Source organism: Sphaeramia orbicularis, unplaced genomic scaffold, assembly GCF_902148855.1.
Source record: "Sphaeramia orbicularis unplaced genomic scaffold, fSphaOr1.1, whole genome shotgun sequence".
NCBI classification, from domain to species: Eukaryota; Metazoa; Chordata; class Actinopteri; order Kurtiformes; family Apogonidae; genus Sphaeramia; species Sphaeramia orbicularis.
This window is the reverse complement of record NW_021941456.1, coordinates 26,866-50,313: the sequence shown is the minus strand read 5'-3', so window position 1 is coordinate 50,313 and position 23,448 is coordinate 26,866. Positions and strand designations below refer to the sequence as shown.

General features: G+C 41.3%; 1 protein-coding gene across 1 annotated transcript; it reads left to right on the top strand.

The window, feature by feature from the left end:
• Positions 1-8: 8 nt before the first annotated feature.
• On the top strand, positions 9-20,764 carry LOC115415834 (neurexin-3a-like). The gene is made up of 6 exons (XM_030129482.1): positions 9-15; positions 12,482-12,775; positions 14,084-14,231; positions 19,147-19,530; positions 19,581-19,583; positions 20,667-20,764. The coding sequence occupies exons 2-6, from the start codon at positions 12,548-12,550 to the stop codon at positions 20,762-20,764; spliced, it is 861 nt and encodes a 286-aa protein (XP_029985342.1). The 5' UTR covers positions 9-15; positions 12,482-12,547.
• Positions 20,765-23,448: the final 2,684 nt, after the last annotated feature.

The following is a 23,448-nucleotide window of genomic DNA, read 5'->3' as shown; positions in this document are numbered from 1 at the left end:
TCCTGTCTGAAGGAGGTAAGACCCTAACCCTGACCCTAACCCTGTCTGAAGGAGGTAAGACCCTAACCCTGACCCTAACCCTGTCTGAAGGAGGTAAGACCCTAACCCTGACCCTAACCCTGTCTGAAGGAGGTAAGACCCTAACCCTGACCCTGACCCTGTCTGAAGGAGGTAAGACCCTGACCCTGACCCTGTCTGAAGGAGGTAAGACCCTAACCCTGACCCTAACCCTGTCTGAAGGAGGTAAGACCCTAACCCTGACCCTGTCTGAAGGAGGTAAGACCCTAACCCTGACCCTGACCCTGTCTGAAGGAGGTAAGACCCTGACCCTGACCCTGTCTGAAGGAGGTAAGACCCTAACCCTGACCCTGTCTGAAGGAGGTAAGACCCTAACCCTGACCCTGACCCTGTCTGAAGGAGGTAAGACCCTAACCCTGACCCTGTCTGAAGGAGGTAAGACCCTAACCCTGACCCTGACCCTGTCTGAAGGAGGTAAGACCCTAACCCTGACCCTGACCCTGTCTGAAGGAGGTAAGACCCTAACCCTGACCCTGACCCTGTCTGAAGGAGGTAAGACCCTAACCCTGACCCTAACCCTGTCTGAAGGAGGTAAGACCCTAACCCTGACCCTGTCTGAAGGAGGTAAGACCCTAACCCTGACCCTGTCTGAAGGAGGTAAGACCCTGACCCTGACCCTGTCTGAAGGAGGTAAGACCCTAACTCTGACCCTGACCCTGTCTGAAGGAGGTAAGACCCTAACCCTGACCCTAACCCTGTCTGAAGGAGGTAAGACCCTAACCCTGACCCTGTCTGAAGGAGGTAAGACCCTAACCCTGACCCTAACCCTGTCTGAAGGAGGTAAGACCCTAACCCTGACCCTAACCCTGTCTGAAGGAGGTAAGACCCTAACCCTGACCCTAACCCTGTCTGAAGGAGGTAAGACCCTAACCCTGACCCTGACCCTGTCTGAAGGAGGTAAGACCCTAACCCTGACCCTGTCTGAAGGAGGTAAGACCCTAACCCTGACCCTGACCCTGTCTGAAGGAGGTAAGACCCTAACCCTGACCCTGTCTGAAGGAGGTAAGACCCTAACCCTGACCCTGACCCCGTCTGAAGGAGGTAAGACCCTAACCCTGACCCTGACCCTGTCTGAAGGAGGTAAGACCCTAACCCTGACCCTGACCCTGTCTGAAGGAGGTAAGACCCTAACCCTGACCCTGACCCTGTCTGAAGGAGGTAAGACCCTAACCCTGACCCTATCTGAAGGAGGTAAGACCCTAACCCTGACCCTGTCTGAAGGAGGTAAGACCCTAACCCTGACCCTGTCTGAAGGAGGTAAGACCCTAACCCTGACCCTGACCCTGTCTGAAGGAGGTAAGACCCTAACCCTGACCCTGACCCTGTCTGAAGGAGGTAAGACCCTAACCCTGACCCTGACCCCGTCTGAAGGAGGTAAGACCCTAACCCTGACCCTGACCCCGTCTGAAGGAGGTAAGACCCTAACCCTGACCCTGACCCTGTCTGAAGGAGGTAAGACCCTAACCCTGACCCTGTCTGAAGGAGGTAAGACCCTAACCCTGACCCTGTCTGAAGGAGGTAAGACCCTAACCCTGACCCTGACCCCGTCTGAAGGAGGTAAGACCCTAACCCTGACCCTGACCCCGTCTGAAGGAGGTAAGACCCTAACCCTGACCCTACCTGAAGGAGGTAAGACCCTAACCCTGACCCTGACCCTGTCTGAAGGAGGTAAGACCCTAACCCTGACCCTGACCCTGTCTGAAGGAGGTAAGACCCTAACCCTGACCCTGTCTGAAGGAGGTAAGACCCTAACCCTGACCCTGACCCTGTCTGAAGGAGGTAAGACCCTAACCCTGACCCTGACCCTGTCTGAAGGAGGTAAGACCCTAACCCTGACCCTGACCCTACCTGAAGGAGGTAAGACCCTAACCCTGACCCTGACCCTGTCTGAAGGAGGTAAGACCCTAACCCTGACCCTGACCCTGTCTGAAGGAGGTAAGACCCTAACCCTGACCCTGACCCTGTCTGAAGGAGGTAAGACCCTAACCCTAACTAAAAGTTTTTGCGCTGGCAGGTGTTTTTTTACACATAGTTTAAGTGGTATATCACACAAAACTGCAAAGCAAAGACCTTTTTCTGCAACTAGAGTCATGTGAATTTAAAAAAAAAAAACAAAAAAAAAATGGATGTTGACGGATGTTACAACAAGCGAAGAAAAGTTTTAAAAGAAATATGGTGCAGTATGTGTGGACACGCCAGGAAACCCAATTATTTTTTAATTTAGTAGGAGATAAAGGAGTCAAATATATTAATAATAATAATAATAATAATAATAATAATAATAATGAATATCAAATCAACATGATAATTACGTTCGTCATCATGTTTATGGAATGACTTCTCGTGTCATCTTGTGATAATATGATAAATAAACAAATCATCACATTTGTAATTTCATAGAAAAACCAACATTACGTCCTTCTGTTTTGTTGACATTTTGTAAATATGGGTCAAGTTTTGCACAGATGTCCAATGGAAAAGTAACTGGTGTCTGATATTAAGTTTAAAATACATGTTTCTTTGCTTCAAAAATTAAATACATGGTGTCTGACTGAGTGGACATGTTTGTAACTCCTTTAAAAAATTAAAAAAAATACTCGATCACACTTTTTTTTTTTTTTTCACACCTAAAGAAGAATAAAAACACATCAGGAAAAGCGTCTTCACTAAGGTTGTCATAATTCATGCATGAAAGGGCTCCAGCTGTTGGACTCAGTTGTGTGGGCCTGTTTTTGTTTGTTGTTCTGGCTGAAGTCTAAGGGCAGGAGTGAGGATTGAAAATGTTAGGATGTTCAGTTATTTAATGATGAGAATGGTGCAGTAATCAAACACAGTTATCATGAGAAGTAGAATTTCAACGGTAATACCAACCGTCTGTGATTTAGCGTTAAAGCGGTAATGGTTCCATCCCCAGAGTGGAGTCATGAAATGAAAACAGGTGTGTGGATTCAAACACGCAGGCAGATGTTCTGTAAACGTACTGACACATGTGGACTGAATACTGGAGTAACTGAGTACTGGAGTAACTGAGTACTGGAGTCACTGAATACTGGAGTCACTGAATACTGGAGTAACTGAGTACTGGAGTAACTGAGTACTGGAGTCACTGAATACTGGAGTCACTGAATACTGGAGTAACTGAATACTGGAGTAACTGAATACTGGAGTACACACAATATATGACTGAGTGGGAAGTCTGACTGCAACTGTGGATAATGTTTGGGGCTGTTCTGGGGGGGGGGGGGGGGGGGGTGAAAGTGGGAATAGAACCAGCTCAGTATGACACAGAACAGGAAGTAGGCCAAAGGAGGATTAAATGGAACTGCACCACTTCCTGTCTACCAGAGAAGACTGTGTGTGTGTGTGTGTGTGTGTGTGTGTGTGTGTGTGTGAGGGTGTGTGTGTGTGTGTGTGTGTGTGTGTGTGTGTGTGTGTGTGAGGGTGTGTGTGTGTGTGTGTGTGTGTGTGTGTGTGTGTGTGTGTGTGTGTGAGGGTGTGTGTGTGTGTGTGTGTGTGTGTGTGTGTGCAGACTAAATAAGAGCCCAGTGCTGCAGTGATGGCTGACAATGGGGGGGGGGGGGGGGAACTAGTAGTGGCACTTCTAACAGTTCCAGCACTTGTTTTTCATTCATTCATTTGTCCTGAACTAATGAGTTCCACAAGTGGGACAAACAGTTTGAACTGCAGCCCTAACGTTAGCTTAGCTTAGCCTAGCTTAGCATAATGGCTTCATTCCTCTGCTCAGACGTAGCCAGGCTTTTAGAGGTGATCTGTAGTATTTTAGGAGTGATTTGGGTCAGTTCAGTTCTCCCTAATCATTCCTTTAGTCCGCTGGGGTCAATATGATCACAAACTGAGGCTCAGATCATGGTCATGTGACTTACTGCAGGAAGAAAATCTGGGAAATAAAAACTAATGCAAAGCTAAAACGCTAAAGCAAAGCTAATTTAGCGCATGTGTCCCTTCAACAAAAAGATTTTCCAACTTCCGTCAACACAACAGTCCACAGATTGTATGAGTGCAGTAAGTCGCAGATCTGAAGAAATAATTAGAGAGAATCGGATTTGACCAAATCACTGACGAAAGACGACAAATCACCTTTAAAAAACTGGCTACGTGTGACTGTGGATATGCAGTGACTATGCTAAGCTAAGCTAACAGAAGGGCTAAGCTAAGCTAACAGAAGGGCTAAGCTAAGCTAACAGAAGGGCTAAGCTAAGCTAACAGAAGGGCTGCCAGAACAAGGCAACGTGAGCACTGCAGCACAAACCCTTCTGCTCACTTATCTACCTCATTAATACCTCACGTAAACCTTTATTCAGGTTTAACATTTCCATGGAAACAGAAGAGAAAATACTTTAGTTCTGAATTAATTTTTTCTGGAAAAATAAATTGGATTTAAAAAACATCATGCAACCATACCCATTGTTTTTTACATGCCTAAAGAAGACAAAAACACTCAGAAAAAAAACTCTGGACTAAGGTCCTCCTAGTTCATTTATCACAGGGTTTATCAGACGGTTATTTTCTGTTCTTTTACTGTATTTTTTTGGTGCTCCCAGCTGCTGGAATATTACCATTTTTTGGTTTTTGGTTTTGTTTTTTTCTTTATGTTTATTTAATTCTTTATTTATTTCTCCAGTGTATGTGTAAATCAAAGTACTGTCATATTAGGGTTAAAGCATGTGCACCCCCCGGTCCTCCACTCCCTCCCATTAGTGCTAATTTGCCTGCTGCCTCTGCCCATGCTCTTGTCTCCTCAGTCAGTCTGAATAACTGCTTTGTTGCCATGGCGTCAGATAACGGTGCTGGCCCTTTGGTTCCCAGCATGCATCTGCCTGGACTGACTCTATTCTACCTGTACAGAAGGCAGCACTTCCACACAAAGGACTGAGCACAGACCACCGCAAAATACATAATGGAGCACAATAACACATAATTGGAGTAATTGAGGTGGGCATTACACCCACACACACCATCCACCATTACACCCACATCCACTGTTCAAACTGCATGGAAGGCCTTTGTACTGGACAAAACACACACACATGTATATGTATATATATATATATATATATATATATATATATATATATATATATATATACACACACACAGGGTGGGGAAGCCAAATGTACACTGAACATGTAGTTGTTTTTTCTCAGCAGACACTACGTCAGTTGTTTTGAACCCAAACATATACTGATGTCATAATCATACCTAACACTATTATCCATACCTTTTCACAAACTTTTGCCCATATGAGTAATCAGGAAAGCAAACGTCAAAGAGTGTGTGATTTGCTGAATGCACTCGTCACACCAAAGGAGATTTCAGAAATAGTTGGAGTGTCCATAAAGACTGTTTATAATGGAAAGAAGAGAATGACTATGAGCAAAACTATTACCAGAAAGTCTGGAAGATACTATTAAAGAAGAATGGGAGAAGTTGTCACCCCAATATTTGAGGAACACTTGCGCAAGTTTCAGGAAGCGTGTGAAGGCAGTTATTGAGAAAGAAGGAGGACACAGAGAATAAAAACATTTTCTATTATGGACATTTTCTTGTGGCAAATAAATTCTCATGACTTTCAATAAACTAATTGGTCATACACTGTCTTTCAATCCCCGCCTCAAAATAGTGTACATTTGGCTTCCCCACCCTGTACACGTACTGAACCGAACCGTTTCAGTACACACCTGTTCGTTTTGCAAATCTGAAGTGAACCTGGAAGGACCAGACTGCAGACCCTCCAGCATCAGTCCAGTCCAGTTTAGATCAGTTCAGGTTCAGGTGAAAGACAACAACCAGGAAAGAGAGAAGAGAGATGTTTGTCCCTGAGGAACTACAGTAGTTCTACAACACTGACACTAGCTCTGTCTGTGTGTGTGTGTGTGTGTGTGTGTGTCTGTGTGTGTGTGTGTATGTGTCTGTCTGTCTGTGTGTGTATGTGTCTGTGTGTGTATGTGTCTGTGTGTGTGTGTGTGTGTGTGTGTGTGTGTGTGTGTGTCTGTCTGTCTGTGTGTGTATGTGTCTGTGTGTGTGTGTGTGTCTGTCTGTCTGTGTGTGTATGTGTGTGTGTGTGTGTGTGTGTGTGTATGTGTCTGTCTGTGTGTGTGTGTGTGTGTGTGTGTGTGTCTGTGTGTGTGTGTGTGTGTGTCTGTCTGTCTGTGTGTGTGTGTGTCTGTGTGTGTGTGTCGTGTGTGTCTGTGTGTCTGTGTGTGTGTCTGTCTGTGTGTGTGTGTGTCTGTGTGTGTGTGTGTGTGTCTGTCTGTCTGTGTGTGTGTGTGTGTGTGTGTCTGTGTGTCTGTCTGTGTGTGTGTGTGTGTGTCTGTCTGTCAGTGTGTCTCTCTCTCTCTCTCTCTCTCTCTCTCTCTCTCTCTCTCTCTCTCTCTCTCTCTCTCTCTCTCTCACACATGCTGTATACCAGAGGAATAGAACCCACAGTTGGACATTGAATGTATATAAAGTTTGTTTTTCGTTTCACACCAGGGTTTGTTATGTTAGTTACGGACCCCCCCACCCCCCGGCTCCGATCCAAAAAAAACCCAAACCATCCCCCCGACAAATCTCACCCTGCACATGCACACACACACACACACACACACACACACACACACACACACACACACACACACACACACACACACACACACACACACAGTGTCCTAAACAGTTTGTTCTGTGTCCTAAAATAAATCCTGTGCTTCAGTTTGTTGTCAGTGTTTCTCTTCAGTTCGTTCCAACAGAATACCAGTTTACCCTCCTGTTAATGTTGCACTTCATGTGGAATTTTTTGGTTCTTTTTCTGCAGAATGTGAACTGACAGAACTGGGATTAGATTTTTCTTGTTTGTTCAAAACTCCCTTTCAGGGAAAAGTGCAAAACTAATGTTTCAAATACATTTAGTCATATTAATAATTTATTTTTTTTCCTATTTGATTTGTAGCAGAAGAATTATATTATTCCTGTTTTTCTATATTCTATTGTCTCTAAAAATTGGGGGAAAATGTTAAAAAATTCATAAATGCATTAATTGACATTTGGAGGAGTTTTCTTTCTTCCCGTACTGAACCAAAAAAAACAAAAAAAACCCCACACAAAAACACGTGGCTTTGAAAACTGAAAACATACCGAACTGAAAATTTTGTGTACCGTTACAGGCGTAATACACACATATACACACACACATATATACATATATATACACACACAAAAATACACACACATACACACAAACATATACACACACATATACACACATATATACATATATATACAGACACAATATACACACACATACACACAAACATATACACACATACACACACATATATACACATATATATACACATACACATGTACATACACATATACACACATATTCACACACATACACACACACACATACACACACACACCTACACACTCATATACACGCACACATATACAGAGAAATACACACATATATACAGAGAGAGAGACAGACACACACACACAAATATACACACATATACACACACAGATGTACACACACATACATACATATATACACACACACAAATATACACACATATACACACACAGATATACACACGCATACATACACACACACATATACAAACATACACACACATATACACAAACTTCAGTGTAAACTTCAGTGTAAACCTGAGTGTAAACTTCAGTGTAAACCTCAGTGTAAACCTGAGTGTAAACATCAGTGTAAACCTCAGTGTAAACATCAGTGTAAACTTCAGTGTAAACCTCATTGTAAACTTCACTGTAAACTTCAGTGTAAACCTCAGTGTAAACTTCACTGTAAACTTCAGTGTAAACCTCAGTGTAAACCTCAGTGTAAACTTCAGTGTAAACTTCAGTGTAAAGCTCATTGCAAACTTCAGTGTAAACTTCACTGTAAACTTCAGTGTAAACCTCAGTGTAAACCTGAGTGTAAACATCAGTGTAAACCTCAGTGTAAACATCAGTGTAAACTTCAGTGTAAACCTCATTGTAAACTTCACTGTAAACTTCAGTGTAAACCTCAGTGTAAACTTCACTGTAAACTTCAGTGTAAACTTCACTGTAAACTTCAGTGTAAACCTCAGTGTAAACTTCAGTGTAAACTTCAGTGTAAACCTCATTGCAAACTTCAGTGTAAACTTCACTGTAAACTTCAGTGTAAACCTCAGTGTAAACCTGAGTGTAAACTTCAGTGTAAACCTCATTGTAAACTCCAGTGTAAACTTGAGTGTAAACTTCAGTGTAAACTTCAGTGTAAACCTCAGTGTAAACTTGCATGTAACCTTCAGTGTAAACTTCATTGTAAACCTCAGTGTAAACTTGCGTGTAAACTTCAGTGTAAACTTCAGTGTAAACCTCAGTGTAAACATCAGTGTAAACTCCAGTGTAAACCTCAGTGTAAACCTCAGTGTAAACTTCAGTGTAAACGTCAGTGTAAACTTCAGTGTAAACCTCAGTGTAAATGTCAGTGTAAACTCCAGTGTAAACCTCAGTGTAAACTTCAGTGTAAACATCAGTGTAAACTTCAGTGTAAACTTCAGTGTAAACGTCAGTGTAAACTTCAGTGTAAACCATAGTGTAAACTTCAGTGTAAACCTCATTGTAAACTTCAGTGTAAACTCCAGTGTAAACTTGAGTGTAAACTTGAGTGTAAACTTCAGTGTAAACTTCAGTGTAAACCTCAGTGTAAACTTCAGTGTAAACCTCAGTGTAAACTTCAGTGTAAACTCCAGTGTAAACTTGAGTGTAAACTCCAGTGTAAACTTGAGTGTGCTGGTGTTCAGATACAGTCCATGTCATTTTTTCACTCACAGGTGAAAATACAAACCCACCTTCAACAGTCGTATTTATATACAGACTGTAAACCACAGACAGTTGAGTTTGTGGGAGTGGGCGTGGCCTCAGGTTAACACCATTCTTATATAAACAGCCTTTAAACACTTATAAAACTAATGATCAGCTTTATTTGGCCTAATCCTCCTCATTTCCTCTGTTGAATCCAAACACATGGTGAATGTGAGTCCATCTGTATATTTCACTTCTATAATCTCCTCCATGTTCAGTGTTAATAGTCAGTCTGTATATTTCACTTCTATAATCTCCTCCATGTTCAGTGTTAATAGTCAGTCTGTATATTTCACTTCTATAATCTCCTCCACGTTCAGTGTTAATAGTCAGTCTGTATATTTCCCTTCTATAATCATCTCCATGTTCAGTGTTAATAGTCAGTCTGTATATTTCACTTCTATAATCTCCTCCATGTTCAGTGTTAATAGTCAGTCTGTATATTTCCCTTCTATAATCATCTCCATGTTCAGTGTTAATAGTCAGTCTGTATATTTCACTTCTATAATCTCCTCCACGTTCAGTGTTAATAGTCAGTCTGTATATTTCACTTCTATAATCATCTCCATGTTCAGTGTTAATAGTCAGTCTGTATATTTCACTTCTATAATCTCCTCCATGTTCAGTGTTAATAGTCAGTCTGTATATTTCACTTCTATAATCTCCTCCATGTTCAGTGTTAATAGTCAGTCTGTATATTTCACTTCTATAATCTCCTCCATGTTCAGTGTTAATAGTCAGTCTGTATATTTCACTTCTATAATCTCCTCCATGTTCAGTGTTAATAGTCAGTCTGTATATTTCACTTCTATAATCTCCTCCATGTTCAGTGTTAATAGTCAGTCTGTATATTTCACTTCTATAATCTCCTCCATGTTCAGTGTTAATAGTCAGTCTGTATATTTCACTTCTATAATCTCCTCCATGTTCAGTGTTAATAGTCAGTCTGTATATTTCACTTCTATAATCTCCTCCACGTTCAGTGTTAATAGTCAGTCTGTATATTTCACTTCTATAATCTCCTCCATGTTCAGTGTTAATAGTCAGTCTGTATATTTCACTTCTATAATCTCCTCCATGTTCAGTGTTAATAGTCAGTCTGTATATTTCACTTCTATAATCTCCTCCACGTTCAGTGTTAATAGTCAGTCTGTATATTTCACTTCTATAATCTCCTCCACGTTCAGTGTTAATAGTCAGTCTGTATATTTCACTTCTATAATCTCCTCCATGTTCAGTGTTAATAGTCAGTCTGTATATTTCACTTCTATAATCTCCTCCATGTTCAGTGTTAATAGTCAGTCTGTATATTTCACTTCTATAATCTCCTCCATGTTCAGTGTTAATAGTCAGTCTGTATATTTCACTTCTATAATCTCCTCCATGTTCAGTGTTAATAGTCAGTCTGTATATTTCACTTCTATAATCTCCTCCACGTTCAGTGTTAATAGTCAGTCTGTATATTTCACTTCTATAATCTCCTCCACGTTCAGTGTTAATAGTCAGTCTGTATATTTCACTTCTATAATCTCCTCCACGTTCAGTGTTAATAGTCAGTCTGTATATTTCACTTCTATAATCTCCTCCATGTTCAGTGTTAATAGTCAGTCTGTATATTTCACTTCTATAATCTCCTCCATGTTCAGTGTTAATAGTCAGTCTGTATATTTCACTTCTATAATCTCCTCCACTGTTCAGTGTTAATAGTCAGTCTGTATATTTCACTTCTATAATCTCCTCCACGTTCAGTGTTAATAGTCAGTCTGTATATTTCACTTCTATAATCTCCTCCACGTTCAGTGTTAATAGTCAGTCTGTATATTTCACTTCTATAATCTCCTCCATCGTTCAGTGTTAATAGTCAGTCTGTATATTTCACTTCTATAATCTCCTCCACTGTTCAGTGTTAATAGTCAGTCTGTATATTTCACTTCTATAATCTCCTCCACGTTCAGTGTTAATAGTCAGTCTGTATATTTCACTTCTATAATCTCCTCCATGTTCAGTGTTAATAGTCAGTCTGTATATTTCACTTCTATAATCTCCTCCACGTTCAGTGTTAATAGTCAGTCTGTATATTTCACTTCTATAATCTCCTCCACGTTCAGTGTTAATAGTCAGTCTGTATATTTCACTTCTATAATCTCCTCCACGTTCAGTGTTAATAGTCAGTCTGTATATTTCACTTCTATAATCTCCTCCACGTTCAGTGTTAATAGTCAGTCTGTATATTTCACTTCTATAATCTCCTCCATGTTCAGTGTTAATAGTCAGTCTGTATATTTCACTTCTATAATCTCCTCCATGTTCAGTGTTAATAGTCAGTCTGTATATTTCACTTCTATAATCTCCTCCATGTTCAGTGTTAATAGTCAGTCTGTATATTTCACTTCTATAATCTCCTCCATGTTCAGTGTTAATAGTCAGTCTGTATATTTCACTTCTATAATCTCCTCCATGTTCAGTGTTAATAGTCAGTCTGTATATTTCACTTCTATAATCTCCTCCACGTTCAGTGTTAATAGTCAGTCTGTATATTTCACTTCTATAATCTCCTCCATGTTCAGTGTTAATAGTCAGTCTGTATATTTCACTTCTATAATCTCCTCCACGTTCAGTGTTAATAGTCAGTCTGTATATTTCACTTCTATAATCTCCTCCACGTTCAGTGTTAATAGTCAGTCTGTATATTTCACTTCTATAATCTCCTCCACGTTCAGTGTTAATAGTCAGTCTGTATATTTCACTTCTATAATCTCCTCCATGTTCAGTGTTAATAGTCAGTCTGTATATTTCACTTCTATAATCTCCTCCATGTTCAGTGTTAAAGGCAGAGGACAAATCCAAATACAACCAACTGAACAATCTACTTTTGTCCTTTTTTTATAAGATTTATTTGCAATAGATGAAAGTATTCACAAGCTGATAAAATGGTGGCATGTCGACTGAATAGACAATGTCCTCTGGAGCAGTTATTAGCATGTTAATGACCCCCCCCCAACACTCCTAATGTGGGGGTGTTGGAAAAACCCACCATTATGGAAAGGCACATGTGACAACCACAGCAGAGTTAGAGTTATTATTATTATTATTATTATCATTATTATTATCATTATTATTATTATTATTATTATTATTATTATTATTATTATTATTATTATTATTAGAGTAAAACTGACCCAACATTAAAGCTTCTTTTGGTACCTGACTGGAATTACCCTGACCTTACCTTAACACCCCCCCCACCCCCCCACTTCATATCTCAGTAAATTAAAGCATGTACTTATCAAAGTCATTAAATTAATTACAGCGTTATCAGATTGAGTCAAAGCGTCGCTGTCACCGTCACATTGCAGATTTATTGGACAGACAAGGCAGACTGGGTCCTAAAGTGGGTTACAAAAGGGAATGGCTCCACCCAGTGGAAAAAAGAAAGAACTGCAGAAGATGGACAGAGACAGGCCACACAGTCCAATTATTCCCCATTTATACTCAAATATTCTCCATTAATCCTCTCCCGTCCTTTTTTTAACAGGTGGTCTATAAAAACAACGACATTCGCCTGGAGTTGTCCCGTTTGGCGCGAATCGTGGACCCCAAGATGAAAATCCAGGGCGAGGTTTCCTATAAGTGTGAGAACGTGGCCACTCTGGACCCCATTTCCTTTGAGACCCCCGAGGCCTACATCAGCCTTCCCAAGTGGAACACCAAACGGATGGGCTCCATTTCCTTTGACTTCCGCACCACCGAACCCAACGGCCTGATCCTCTTCACCCACGGAAAACCCCAGGAGCGCAAAGACGCCGCCAAAAGTCAGAAGAACACTAAGGTCAGGCCATAAAAAAAAAAAAAAGCTGTCTGGAAATCTGATCGACCAACACTCCGTGGGTCGTGAACTGTTGAATTCACAGAAAAGTCTGTTTTAAGGCCATGTTTGACGTTTTTAGCCAGTAGAGCAGGGCTGTCAAACATGCATCTGGGGGTCAAATGTGTCCCCCCCAAAGGGTCCAGTTCAGCCCCTGGGATGTTTTTGCCAAATGCAAAAATTCCACAGTCTGGAATTGAATTAAGCAAAAAAAAAAATTAGCTTGAATTAAGGAAAAAATCTTGAATTAAGCCCCCCCCAAAAAAATCTTCAGTTAAGTAAAAAAAATCTTCAGTTAAGCCAAAAACATCTAGAATTAAAAACTTAATTTTTTGTCTTTGTTTTAGTGCAAAAAATCCCATTAAATTGTGAAACTCTTTCCATTTCCAAACTCTCCTGTACCAATAAAATGTGACTAACCTGAACAAATGTGTCCAACCTGAAATGTCTGTATTAAATTCAGTCCAGTTTGAACTCTTTTCTTCCTGTTCCTCAGTGTTTAGTGTCTTTGGAGATCTGATCCAGAATGCACATGGACTAATGAGAAGTGGAGGAAGAAGATTGGTGAAATTACATTAAATTTTCTTACGTTTTTTAATTAAAATTTCATTTTTTTTCAGGGTTTTTTTTTTTTTTTTGGATAGTTTATAAAAGTAAGTATGTTTTTCATAATTTAATGGGTTTTTTTACACTAAAACACAGACAAAAATTTGGAGTTGTCATTATTTATAGGTTCTTCTGTTCTTATTTGACTGGTCCGGCCCACTGCAGGTCATATTAGGCTGTATGTGGCCCCTGAACTAAAATGAGTTTGACAGTCCTGATTTAGGGACTGAACACTATGGATTCTTTTCCCAATAGAATACGAGCATTTAAGCAGGATCTGAAACTGTAATGTCTGTAAAACATTATTCATTTATTTGTATGCTTTGTTTTGTTTTTTGTACTGGTAAAGCCACACGTTATTTATCCAAATGCTGCACTATATGTTTTTCCACTAAATAATCTTTAAAAACAAAGACACAAAACAAAAAAATATTGCCTTGTTAACAGTATCGTGATATATCGTGATATATCGTATGGTGATCCTAGTATTGTGATTTGTATTGTGTCACTAGATTCTTGCTGATACACAGCCCTAATCAAAGTAGGTCCTTCCAGAACAGATCCACACTCCTGTATCTGAACTGGTCCGTTGTGTCCCAGGTACGGTGGTAGTCCAGACTTACATGTAAATCCTAGTCTTTGTGCTCCTTTTGCTCTTTTTTCCAGGTGGATTTCTTTGCAGTGGAGCTGCTGGACGGCAGTCTGTACCTCCTTCTGGACATGGGCTCAGGGACCATCAAGGTGAAGGCCACCCAAACTAAAGTCAACGATGGGTCCTGGTATCACGTAGACATCCAAAGAGATGGACGTTCAGGTCAGTGTCAGCGTCTGATCCAACCTACAGTTCTGTCTGTTACAAAGGAACTCTGCCAACCAGAACACAATCCAACAATCCTGGTCCAAAATCCACTTTCAGATCACCTCCATTAGAACCCTGCATTAGCTTTTGGCATTAAAAAGATGATTTAGGAAAAAAAGTGGAAGAAAAAGGAGATGTTTTAGAGGTTGCACATCAAGCCTCTACATCAGAGCATGGTTTGAAGCCCCATCATCAGCGAAAGCCCCTGAAAATGATTCTGCATTCCTTCAAAAGCTGGAACAGGATGAACATTCAGTTGGACAGCTTTGGACCACATCTGTGGAACTGGAGTAAATATATGGATGAAGTAACTCCGCCCACATCTGTGGAACTGGAGTAAATATATGGATGAAGTAACTCCGCCCACATCTGTGGAACTGGAGTAAATATATGGATGAAGTAACTCCGCCCACATCTGTGGAACTGGAGTAAATATATGGATGAAGTAACTCCGCCCACATCTGTGGAACTGGAGTAAATATATGGATGAAGTAACTCCGCCCACATCTGTGGAACTGGAGTAAATATATGGATGAAGTAACTCCACCCACATCTGTGGAACTGGAGTAAATATATGGATGAAGTAACTCCGCCCACATCTGTGGAACTGGAGTAAATATATGGATGAAGTAACTCCGCCCACATCTGTGGAACTGGAGTAAATATATGGATGAAGTAACTCCGCCCACATCTGTGGAACTGGAGTAAATATATGGATGAAGTAACTCCGCCCACATCTGTGGAACTGGAGTAAATATATGGATGAAGTAACTCCGCCCACATCTGTGGAACTGGAGTAAATATATGGATGAAGTAACTCCGCCCACATCTGTGGAACTGGAGTAAATATATGGATGAAGTAACTCCGCCCACATCTGTGGTACTGGAGTAAATATATGGATGAAGTAACTCCGCCCACATCTGTGGAACTGGAGTAAATATATGGATGAAGTAACTCCGCCCACATCTGTGGTACTGGAGTAAATATATGGATGAAGTAACCCCGCCCACATCTGTGGAACTGGAGTAAATATATGGATGAAATAACTCCGCCCACATCTGTGGAACTGGAGTAAATATATGGATGAAGTAACTCCGCCCACATCTGTGGAACTGGAGTAAATATATGGAGTAACTCCGCCCACATCTGTGGAACTGGAGTAAATATATGGATGAAGTAACCCCGCCCACATCTGTGGAACTGGAGTAAATATATGGATGAAATAACTCCACCCACATCTGTGGTACTGGAGTAAATATATGGATGAAGTAACCCCGCCCACATCTGTGGAACTGGAGTAAATATATGGATGAAGTAACCCCGCCCACATCTGTGGAACTGGAGTAAATATATGGATGAAGTAACCCCGCCCACATCTGTGGAACTGGAGTAAATATATGGATGAAGTAACCCCGCCCACATCTGTGGAACTGGAGTAAATATATGGATGAAGTAACCCCGCCCACATCTGTGGAACTGGAGTAAATATATGGATGAAGTAACTCCGCCCACATCTGTGGAACTGGAGTAAATATATGGATGAAGTAACTCCGCCCACATCTGTGGAACTGGAGTAAATATATGGATGAAGTAACTCCGCCCACATCTGTGGAACTGGAGTAAATATATGGATGCAGTAACTCCGCCCACATCTGTGGAACTGGAGTAAATATATGGATGAAGTAACTCCGCCCACATCTGTGGTACTGGAGTAAATATATGGATGAAGTAACTCCGCCCACATCTGTGGTACTGGAGTAAATATATGGATGAAGTAACCCCGCCCACATCTGTGGAACTGGAGTAAATATATGGATGAAGTAACTCCGCCCACATCTGTGGTACTGGAGTAATATATGGATGAAGTAACTCCGCCCACATCTGTGGTACTGGAGTAAATATATGGATGAAGTAACTCCGCCCACATCTGTGGTACTGGAGTAAATATATGGATGAAGTAACTCCGCCCACATCTGTGGTACTGGAGTAAATATATGGATGAAGTAACTCCGCCCACATCTGTGGTACTGGAGTAAATATATGGATGAAGTAACTCCGCCCACATCTGTGGTACTGGAGTAAATATATGGATGAAGTAACTCCGCCCACATCTGTGGTACTGGAGTAAATATATGGATGAAGTAACTCCGCCCACATCTGTGGTACTGGAGTAAATATATGGATGAAGTAACCCCGCCCACATCTGTGGAACTGGAGTAAATATATGGATGAAGTAACTCCGCCCACATCTGTGGAACTGGAGTAAATATATGGATGAAGTAACTCCGCCCACATCTGTGGAACTGGAGTAAATATATGGATGAAGTAACTCCGCCACATCTGTGGAACTGGAGTAAATATATGGATGAAGTAACTCCGCCCACATCTGTGGAACTGGAGTAAATATATGGATGAAGTAACTCCGCCCACATCTGTGGAACTGGAGTAAATATATGGATGAAGTAACCTCCGCCCACATCTGTGGAACTGGAGTAAATATATGGATGAAGTAACTCCGCCCACATCTGTGGTACTGGAGTAAATATATGGATGAAGTAACTCCGCCCACATCTGTGGAACTGGAGTAAATATATGGATGAAGTAACTCCGCCCACATCTGTGGAACTGGAGTAAATATATGGATGAAGTAACTCCGCCCACATCTGTGGTACTGGAGTAAATATATGGATGAAGTAACTCCGCCCACATCTGTGGTAACTGGAGTAAATATATGGATGAAGTAACTCCGCCCACATCTGTGGAACTGGAGTAAATATATGGATGAAGTAACTCCGCCCACATCTGTGGTACTGGAGTAAATATATGGATGAAGTAACCCCGCCCACATCTGTGGAACTGGAGTAAATATATGGATGAAGTAACTCCGCCCACATCTGTGGTACTGGAGTAAATATATGGATGAAGTAACTCCGCCCACATCTGTGGTACTGGAGTAAATATATGGATGAAGTAACTCCGCCCACATCTGTGGTACTGGAGTAAATATATGGATGAAGTAACTCCGCCCACATCTGTGGTACTGGAGTAAATATATGGATGAAGTAACCCCGCCCACATCTGTGGTACTGGAGTAAATATATGGAGGAAGTAACTCCGCCCACATCTGTGGTACTGGAGTAAATATATGGATGAAGTAACTCCGCCCACATCTGTGGAACTGGAGTAAATATATGGATGAAGTAACTCCGCCCACATCTGTGGTACTGGAGTGTAGAACTGGTTGTGGTCCATTCTGTGACTCCAGTGTGACACCAGAGCAGAAGCAGCTGATGGTGGACCACCTGATGTTAAATGCAGGTTCTTTGGTTCCTCTAAAGCGTTGGGATGTCCTTCATCCATCAGATTGTGAAGGGAAGCAGATCAGGGCTTTTGTCTCCACCAGCACCATGCGTCTGTTTGAACCTTTGGATCTGCCACAAACATTCTGAACAGTTCCTCCAGTAGACTGGGCTGATGATGCAGACTTTCAGAAGGAGGAGAAAACTGGGCATTCCACTAAAGCTGTCAATGATGTCACTGACAGAGGGGCGGAGCTTATTCCAGACTTCAACTGTAGCCGAACAACAAATGCAGATCACAAACAGTACTGGCAACAAGTTGTCAAAGAACACAGGAACATTTTTGGTCATTTCAATAAACCAACAGTGGTTGCTGGACTTTCTAAGGAACATTTTTATGTGAGTGTCAGTTTGATTTGGAGAAGAAAATGACAGATTCTTCTAATCTGCCTTATCCATTTGGATAGTTCTGTTAGAGTATACAGAGACATCTGCACCTGTCTGGGACACCTCTGAATATGAATGAATTTGCATCAAATTTGGACCGAAGCAATTTGGCCAGATATGGAACCAAATGCAGGGTTCCAATCCAGAGAATCTGAAAACAAATTTTTTGGACCACCCTAGCACATATGGACATGTTTACCTCCATCTGAGCGGAGCCTCAGATGTTTGTTGAAATGATCAGTGCTAGTTGAATGCCTGTTCACTTGACACTATGTGTTGTTTCTTAAACTCAGTGAACTTTCTGTTTTCTATGTGTAATCTGGTGTGTGGACCCGGTCTGTGTCTGTGAAAACTTCATCAGTCAGTGTCTTCCTCCCTTGTTCTGCCTGAACCTTCTCATTGACTCTGTTGTAGAACCACTAGGGTGGTCCAAAAATTTCTTTTTTAAGATTCTCTGGATTAGAACCCTGCATTTGGTTCCATATCTGGCCAAATTACTTGGAAATGTGAATATTTTCATAATTTAATGTTATTTTTTGCACTAAAAGAAAGGGGAAAAAAAATTAGTTGTTGATTCTAGATTTTTTTTTGCGTAATTCAAGATTTTTTTTACTTAATTGAAGATTTTTTTTTTCGCTTAATTCGAGATTTTTTTTATTTTTTTTTTTTTACTTAATTGAAGATTTTTTGCTAAAATTGAGAATTTTTTTTGGCTCAATTGAAGATTTTTTTACTTAACTGAAGATTTTTTTTGACTTGATTGAATTTTTTTTTTTTTTTTTTTTTTATTAATTCAAGATTTTTCCTTAATTCAGGCTACTTTTTTTTTTTTGCTTAATTCAGTTGAAGATTGTGGAATTTTTGCGCTTGGCAAAAACATCCCAGGGGCCGAACTGGACCCTTTGGGAGGCCGCATTTGGGCCCTGGGATGCATGTTTAACACCCCTGTTCTAAAACATCTCCTTTTTCTTCCAAACTTTTTCCTAAATCATCTTTTGAATGCCAAAACCCAATGCAGGGTTCTAGTTGAGGTTATCTGAAACTGTATTTTTTACCAGGATTGTTGGACCACCCTAAGAACCACTTCACTTCTCCATCTGATCTCTTTTCATCCCTGGAACAGGTACGATCTCAGTCAACAGCAGAAGGACCCCCTTCACAGCCAGCGGTGAGAGTGAGATCCTAGACCTGGAGGGGGACATGTACCTGGGGGGGCTTCCCGTCGACCGCACCAACCTCATCTTACCCACCGAACTGTGGACGGCCATGCTCAACTACGGCTACGTGGGCTGCATCCGAGACCTGTTCATTGACGGACGCAGTAAGGACATCCGTCAGATCGCTGAGGCCCAGAACGGCGCTGGCATCAAACCCTCCTGTAACAAACAACAAGGAAAGCAGTGTGAGAGTTACCCCTGCAAGAACCGAGGAGTGTGTAAGGAAGGATGGAACCGCTTCATCTGTGACTGCACCGGAACAGGGTACTGGTCCAGGACCTGTGAGAGAGGTATGTCCGAGGGTCTGGAACTGAACCTGGAAAGACCACCTCCACAGCAGAGGCAGGGTCTGGGGGGAGTCTACAGGTCAGGTGATCTGGAACTGATACTGGAAAGACCACCTCCATAGTACAGGCAGGGTCTGGGGGTAGTCTATAGGGCAGAGCAGACTGTGTGACCTCTCAGATAGCAAATATTTTGGCAGTATTATGGCATACATTTGGAATTTTTGGCTTTCTTTTGGCATTCTGAAAACCTTTAGGTTTAACTATTTATCCATAACAGATGTGGAGGCACCAGCAGTATCTGTCTGAGTTCTGGCATATGTGTGGTGCACTAAAGACTGGGCACAGAGTGGGATCAAGTATAGGGATGGTATGGCATGTTTATGGCAAGGCAGAAGATTGACTAAAGAGCAGCAACATCTTAGTCCATATATGGATGTGTTTTGGTTGTGTTTGGGCATATTTCTGTAAAGCCAAAACACTGAGCAAAAAGCGGGAATTTCTATCCAGAAGAAAACCCACTTCATTTTAAAAGCAGAATCAACACAAATTTGGGGTGAATTTTGGCCTCTCTTTGGGTCAGTTTGGGCTACTTTTTGGCTGGATTATGGGGATTTGGGGCTTTTCCGGGACAATTATAGCTATATTTTGGAAGTCCGCAATCAGTTTTGGGTGAATTTTGGCTTCCTTCTGGTTTGAGTTTGGCTTACCTATTTTGGGCCATTACTGGCCATACATCTGCCCAGAACTTTGCCAAAATGGCGTGCCAGTTTTGGGCCAGATTTAAGCCATAATGATTTTGCTATCTAGGCTGGTCCGTGGTTAGTGTAAGGGTGGTCCGAAAGTGTCCCAGAGACAGAGACTACAAGGACCAACCACTGTCCTTCCACAAACAGACCACTTAGACACAAGAACAGTTACAGGTAGGGTGGGACTGTCAAATGATGGACTAGATAGAGTTTGGTACAAGTAAACCACAATGGGGGGCTAGAGTAACCATTAGGCCATATAAGAAACCATTAAACCATTTAAAGAAACCATTATAGAGATATAGAGCCCCCACCCCCCCAGGGAGATATGAAAAATGTCTGTCAGGACCTTAAGTCTCATAAGTCTCTCTCTCTCTCTCTCTCTCTCTCTCTCGTCCATCCTGTCCTATGATGGCAGTATGTCTTCTTCTTTGTCCTTCGTAATCAAAGATGACCATCTAGTATTTCCAATCATCCAAAATGAGTCATGAGATGGCTGTAAAGCCCTCTTTTTGCCCGGAAAGCTCTATCACAGTGAGGGCATGAAAGTGAAGGAGAACAGGGGGCATCTCGCTTTGGCAAGATTTCCTCGCAGTCGTTTTTGTTTTGGCTGCAGCGATTCTGTTCCCTTCATTGGTCAGGGTTGCTTGTTGAATGATGGATCTCCAACCCTGCCTTTCTTTAGCCATTGTCTCCCAGTTTGATGGATCTATATTGCAGGTCTTGAGAGCAATTTTAAGTGAGTCTTTATACCTTTTCTTTTGTCTGCCACGGGATCTACTTCCTGTTGTTAATTCTCTGTAGAAAAGGATTTTTGGGAGGTGATGTTCTGGCATACGGTGTATATGTCCTGCCCACCGTAGTTGTATTTTCTTTAGGATGGCAAAAATACTTGGTATCTTTGCCTTGGCCAGGACTTCAGTGTCTGGACCATATCTTACCATCTGACCTTTAGTAGTTTTCGGAGGCAAGATAGGTGGAAGTGGTTCAACTTTTTCGCATGCCGCTGGTAAACCGTCCAGGTGTCAGCTCCATAGAGGAGGGTGGTCAGTACCACAGCTTTGTAGACTTTTAACTTTGTCTCAAGTGTTATGCCTCTATGCTCCCATACCGTGGAAAGTGATCTGCCAAAGACAATACTTGCCTTGGAGAACCTGGCATCTGTCTCATTATCAACATGGACCTGTTGCGAGAGGGTACACCCTAGGTAAGTAAACTTGTTCACAGCTCAGAGGTCCTCATTGTTGACTTCGATCTTAGATGCCACATATGGTTTGCCTGGAGCAGGTTGTAACATGACTTCGGTCTTCTTGGCGCTGATTGTAAGACCAAAATTCTCGCAGGCAGACGAAAATAGGTCCATGCTGCGTTGCTTGTCACCTTCACTCCAAGCATTTAGGGCACAGTCATCGGCAAAGAGGAAGTCCCTTAATTTGGCAATGTGGACTTTGGTCTTGGCCTTGAGACGGTGTAGGTTGAAGAGTTTGCAGTCCATTTTTTTTTTTTTTTTTTTTTTTAACCATCTGTTTATTGGTTTTTGTTATTTTTTTTAACATAAAAAAAAAAAAAGAACATAGTACCGACATATGATACATAAGTCCATTACAGACAAACAACAAACGGAACAAATCCCCCCCTCCCCTGGCACACGTCCCCTCAGATCACAGGAAAAATAAAAAATAAACAAATAAATAAACAGTAAATAAAATACAAAATAGAAGTACAAAATTTCCACTTTAAATATTACAGGAAAAAAAAAAAAAAAAAAAAAAAAAGTACATCAAGATACTCAGTCAAGAGAAACATGACAGATTGCACTGTTCACATAGGTCAGAAAAGGAGTCCATGTCTTTTCGAAAGTGTTGGAGGCACCAGCTAATGTCAAACGGATTTTTTCCAGTTTGAGAAAATAAAGTACTTCCTTGATCCATTTTGAGAAGGTTGGAGGAGATGAGGATTTCCACTTTAACAATATAAGCCTCCTGGCCAATAAAGATGTAAATGCAATGATGTCTTTGTTAGCAGAGGTAAATTTAAACGGAGCAGGTACAACACCAAACAAAACAGTAAAAACATTAGGAACAATTTTCTTTCCTGTTACCGTTGACAAAACATCAAAAATTTCCGACCAGAAGTTATTTAAAGATGAGCAACCCCAGAACATATGAGTATAATCTGCTGTAGCCTGTTGACATCTATCACATAAAGGAGACACTGTACCATAGATTTTTGCCAGCCGAGCTTTGGTGTAATGAGCACGATGCAAAATCCTACATTGAGTGAACCCATGTTTAGCACAAATTGATGACCTGTGCACCCTTCTTAGGATCTCGTCCCACATACCATCTGAAATCGTCTCTCCCAAATCTACCTCCCATATATTTTTAAGGGCATTAGAGGAGCCTGATTGAAGATTATGAATTTTAGAATGGATGACAGAAATTGCTCCTTTCAAAGACGACAGAGGCTCCAAAAAGATATCTAAATCTGAATCATTAGGAAGGGCAGGAAAACCTGGGAACAAAGTACGAACAAAATTATGAGCCTGGAGATATCTAAAAAAAATGATCATTTGGGAGTGAAAACTTTTTAACTAGTTGTTGGAAAGAAGCAAAAACAGAGTTTATATATAGATCCTTTAATGATTTTATACCCAAACCAGCCCAAATCAAAAAGGTACTGTCCATTAAAGATGGAAGAAACATAGGATTGGCTGCTAGTGGAGCTCTAAAAGAAAAGGCTTGTAGGCCAAAATAGCGTCTGAACTGGACCCAGATTTTTAGACTGGAGGCCACAATCACATTTCCAGTAAATTTGGAGTAAGAAGAAATCAGAGGTGAGTACAATAAGGCTTTCAATGCTACCGGATCAGCAGAATTTGCCTCCACCACCAACCATGAAGGGGGAGCTTCAGTGTCCTCATATTGAGCCCAATAGTTCAAGTTTCTGATGTTTGTTGCCCAATAATAGTAGAGCAAGTTGGGTAACGCCATGCCTCCCAGAGCCTTGGGTCTCTGTAAAATCTGACGTCGCAATCTCGGAGTCCTTTTATTCCAAACAAAATCCAAAATAAGACTATCAACCTTCCGAAAAAAAGAGAGAGGAAGAGGAATTGGTATACACTGGAATAAATATAGAAAGCGAGGAAAAACGTTCATTCTGACCGTGTTAATCT

Coding starts and splice junctions, on each gene's coding strand:
- LOC115415834 (XM_030129482.1), top strand. CDS start 12,548: ATGAAAATCCAGGGCGAGGTTTCCTATAAGTGTGAGAACGTGGCCACT. Junction 12,776..14,083: donor AAAGTCAGAAGAACACTAAG/GTCAGGCCATAA, acceptor TCTTTTTTCCAG/GTGGATTTCTTTGCAGTGGA. Junction 14,232..19,146: donor CCAAAGAGATGGACGTTCAG/GTCAGTGTCAGC, acceptor TCCCTGGAACAG/GTACGATCTCAGTCAACAGC.